Raw genomic sequence first — 2,883 nt, 5'->3', positions numbered from 1 at the left:
TGTGGTTATGACCTCTTCGGTTCAGCTGGCTGGTTGTGGAGATACTAACACTTTAATTCTAAGTGGATCTCGGCAGTCTGACTTCTTTGATTTTATTTTAGGTTTTCACTTTCTGTGAGGTATTTGAAACCTTTTTAGGTTGTTTAAAACCGATTTATTTCAGGAGATATTTAAATCGTACACAATTTGCACAGGGCAGAGTTGCTGATGTTTTTAAACTGTCTACAGAAAAGCACACAAGCAACTTAAATAAAAAATTTAAAAAACATTTTTAAATGATGTAGGTGACTCACCTGCTGCTGATTATAAACCCTTTTTGTCGTGTCCTACAGCTGAAGCAAAAGAGGTGACTGCATTCACTGCTGGGGGTCCCCTTCTTTGTCAGCCACACATTATAATTAATAATCAATAAACTTAATCCAAAGATATTGATTTATTGGGGAAATTAGTGTTAAAAGATGGATGGAGATGTCATTAGAAACAACTGCTTGAATTACAGTGCGCCGATACTGTGTACAAAAAAACCCACTGTCAATCCAAATCATAAACATAAAGGATATTAAATGAAATGTTGTATTTAGCTATAATTGTTCAGCAGTGGTCTCTGAGATCTCGTCAGAATTAAACATGAATCATGTTGTATTATCTGTTAAAGAGCATCTGGGGTCTCCAAGACAACAAACAGGACATTAGGGTTAAATCTACTGGTGGAATTTAACTTAGTACATTTACTCACGCACTTTAATTCAATACAAATTTGAGGTACTTGTACTTTATACTTTTACTCCACTACATTTGTCCATTAGTTACTGTTAAGATGACAGTTTTTCGTACCCTTCCTGTCCAGTGAAAACTACGTATCTGCAAATTTGGTGATTTTAAATATGAACTTTTCTGATAAACTGAAGAGTTAAATGGTTCTTTATGGGTTGAGAAAAAAAAATCTACTTTTTAAACTCAATAAACTGTTTTCAAATCCACTTGTATTCACTGGAAAAAGCATTATTTTTCTAAGCTTTCTCAAGATAAGTGTTTCTTACAGAGCAGAATCGATACAGATATATGATGATCTTACTGATTAAACTAACCAAAAGTATGAAGATAAGCACACAATTTAGGGCACTAAAATGCACATTAATGTAACAGTAATATGAATTTTAAAACATTAAAACACTGACAGGGAGCATTTATTTTGTACTTTTACTTTTGATACTTTAAATACATTTTGCTGATAAAACACACTTCTCTCAAGTAAAGTTTTGAATGCAGGACTTTTACTTGTAGTGGAGTATTTTCACAGAGTGGTATTATTAATTTTAATTAAATAAAAGGGCCCGAATACTTCTTCCACCACTGGTTTAATCTCCCTAAAAATGCAACGGGATACCGACAAACCACGCCACCTTTGCAGAGCTGTTTTCTTTTAACAGAAGGGATCTCATCTTCTGACGTAGCATTACATCGCTGCCCTCTGCTGCCCCAAACCCAACATTACAGTCGCTACACGTGACCACGGTTCTGTGTTGGAGGCCAACGGAGAGTCGACCACAAACTATTATCTGCCTGCTGCGTTCTACAAAAGCACAGCACATTAAATAAGACAAAAACTGTCCCACTCTGAACGAACATGTATTTCAAGTTTTTAGACTCAAAAAAGAATATTCACAATATGTTAGATACATTATTTGGACCAAAATATTGCAAAACCACTAGAGTGTCCTACAAATCTACATACATGGACTCTGACTGGATGTCAGCTGTGTGTCGGGCCTGTGGGCTTCTGCTCTTTATCCAAAGGTGACCTCAGAAAACATTTCCGAGGCTGACCGCAGACATGTGGAATAGTTGTTCATGGAAAGAATAGAAGTGAAGTGATGAGCACACAATGTATGAAGCTCCAGCCGTGCGCGTGCGTGCGTGTCTGTACATGCTGTCTACTACGGGAAAGGGTTGTCGGGTGTGTAATTGAAACTGGCGTCCAAAAACATAGCCAGGGTTCCCAGGGTGGTGATGATGACAAACAACCACAAGAAGAGCCGGTCCACCACCAGGGCGATGAACTGCCAGTCTCCGGTCATCTGCAGGGAAACACACAAAAGCACTTTACTGTCACGCGCCGAGTCAGCGGCGCGAGAGCGCGCGCACGCACGAACGCACGCGACGACGCACGAACATCGCCGGGGGGCATGTTGGGAAACGCGAGCCGCCCGACACTCACGGCGTCGTCCGTGTCCTGCTTCTTCAGCTGCTCGGCCACGTACGTCACGGCGGCGATGGCCGACTTCAGGTTGGGAGGGAGGATCAGACAGTAGCCGTCGGTGTTCGGGAGCCGCCGGAGCTGCACCGTGCTCTCACACCTGGACACACAGAGACGGAGGACTTTCACCAAAGCAGTGGGAGAGCAGTATGCCGACGTAAAACGCTGGAAATACTGAAAAAAAAAAAAAAAAAAGTGCTAAGATTAGCAACCGACGCAAAACACAGCCGAGACGGAACGTAGTTTTACACATATTTGACCTTCAAGAAACATTTTTGCACAATTTTGACTCAATCGTGTGACTGCATGAAGAATGACGAATCAGGGTTCCCAAAACCCAATAAAAATCAATCCTGAGGGAGACATGAACATCCGCACCGAAGTTCGTGGAAATCCATACGGGCCTGTATGTTCAATGAATTCTTTGCAAAGACAATTATATCATTAATTTATTCTGTATGTGTGTGTGGGCATGATATTCTTCAGGGTGAATAACTTTACTTTATTATTTCAAGTAAATTATTACATTAGAATTGGAATAAATTGTAAAACATACATATACTGCAACATTACTTTTTATCCACACAATAATAATAATAATAAAAAAAAAAGAACTACATAAACTA

The 2,883-nt window shown here is 39.8% G+C and overlaps 1 protein-coding gene across 1 annotated transcript in view; it reads right to left on the bottom strand.

Annotated features, from left to right (window-relative positions):
* Window positions 1–1,937: 1,937 nt before the first annotated feature.
* Window positions 1,938–2,883, bottom strand: part of LOC138630078 (acetylcholine receptor subunit beta-like) — a 12,866-nt gene continuing 11,920 nt past the window's right edge. The window contains exons 12-13 of the mRNA XM_069714187.1: window positions 2,219–2,357; window positions 1,938–2,078 (exon numbers count right to left, since the gene is read on the bottom strand). Of these exons, the coding sequence (XP_069570288.1) occupies window positions 1,938–2,078; window positions 2,219–2,357 (280 nt within the window). The remainder of the gene's footprint in view (window positions 2,079–2,218; window positions 2,358–2,883) is intronic.

The sequence above is a fragment of the Brachyistius frenatus genome, unplaced genomic scaffold (assembly GCF_029030835.1).
Source record: "Brachyistius frenatus isolate BFR_SWC_R1_liver_20210118 unplaced genomic scaffold, ASM2903083v1 Contig_127, whole genome shotgun sequence".
NCBI lineage: Eukaryota > Metazoa > Chordata > Actinopteri > Embiotocidae > Brachyistius > Brachyistius frenatus.
This window is presented reverse-complemented; position numbering and strand designations above follow the sequence as displayed.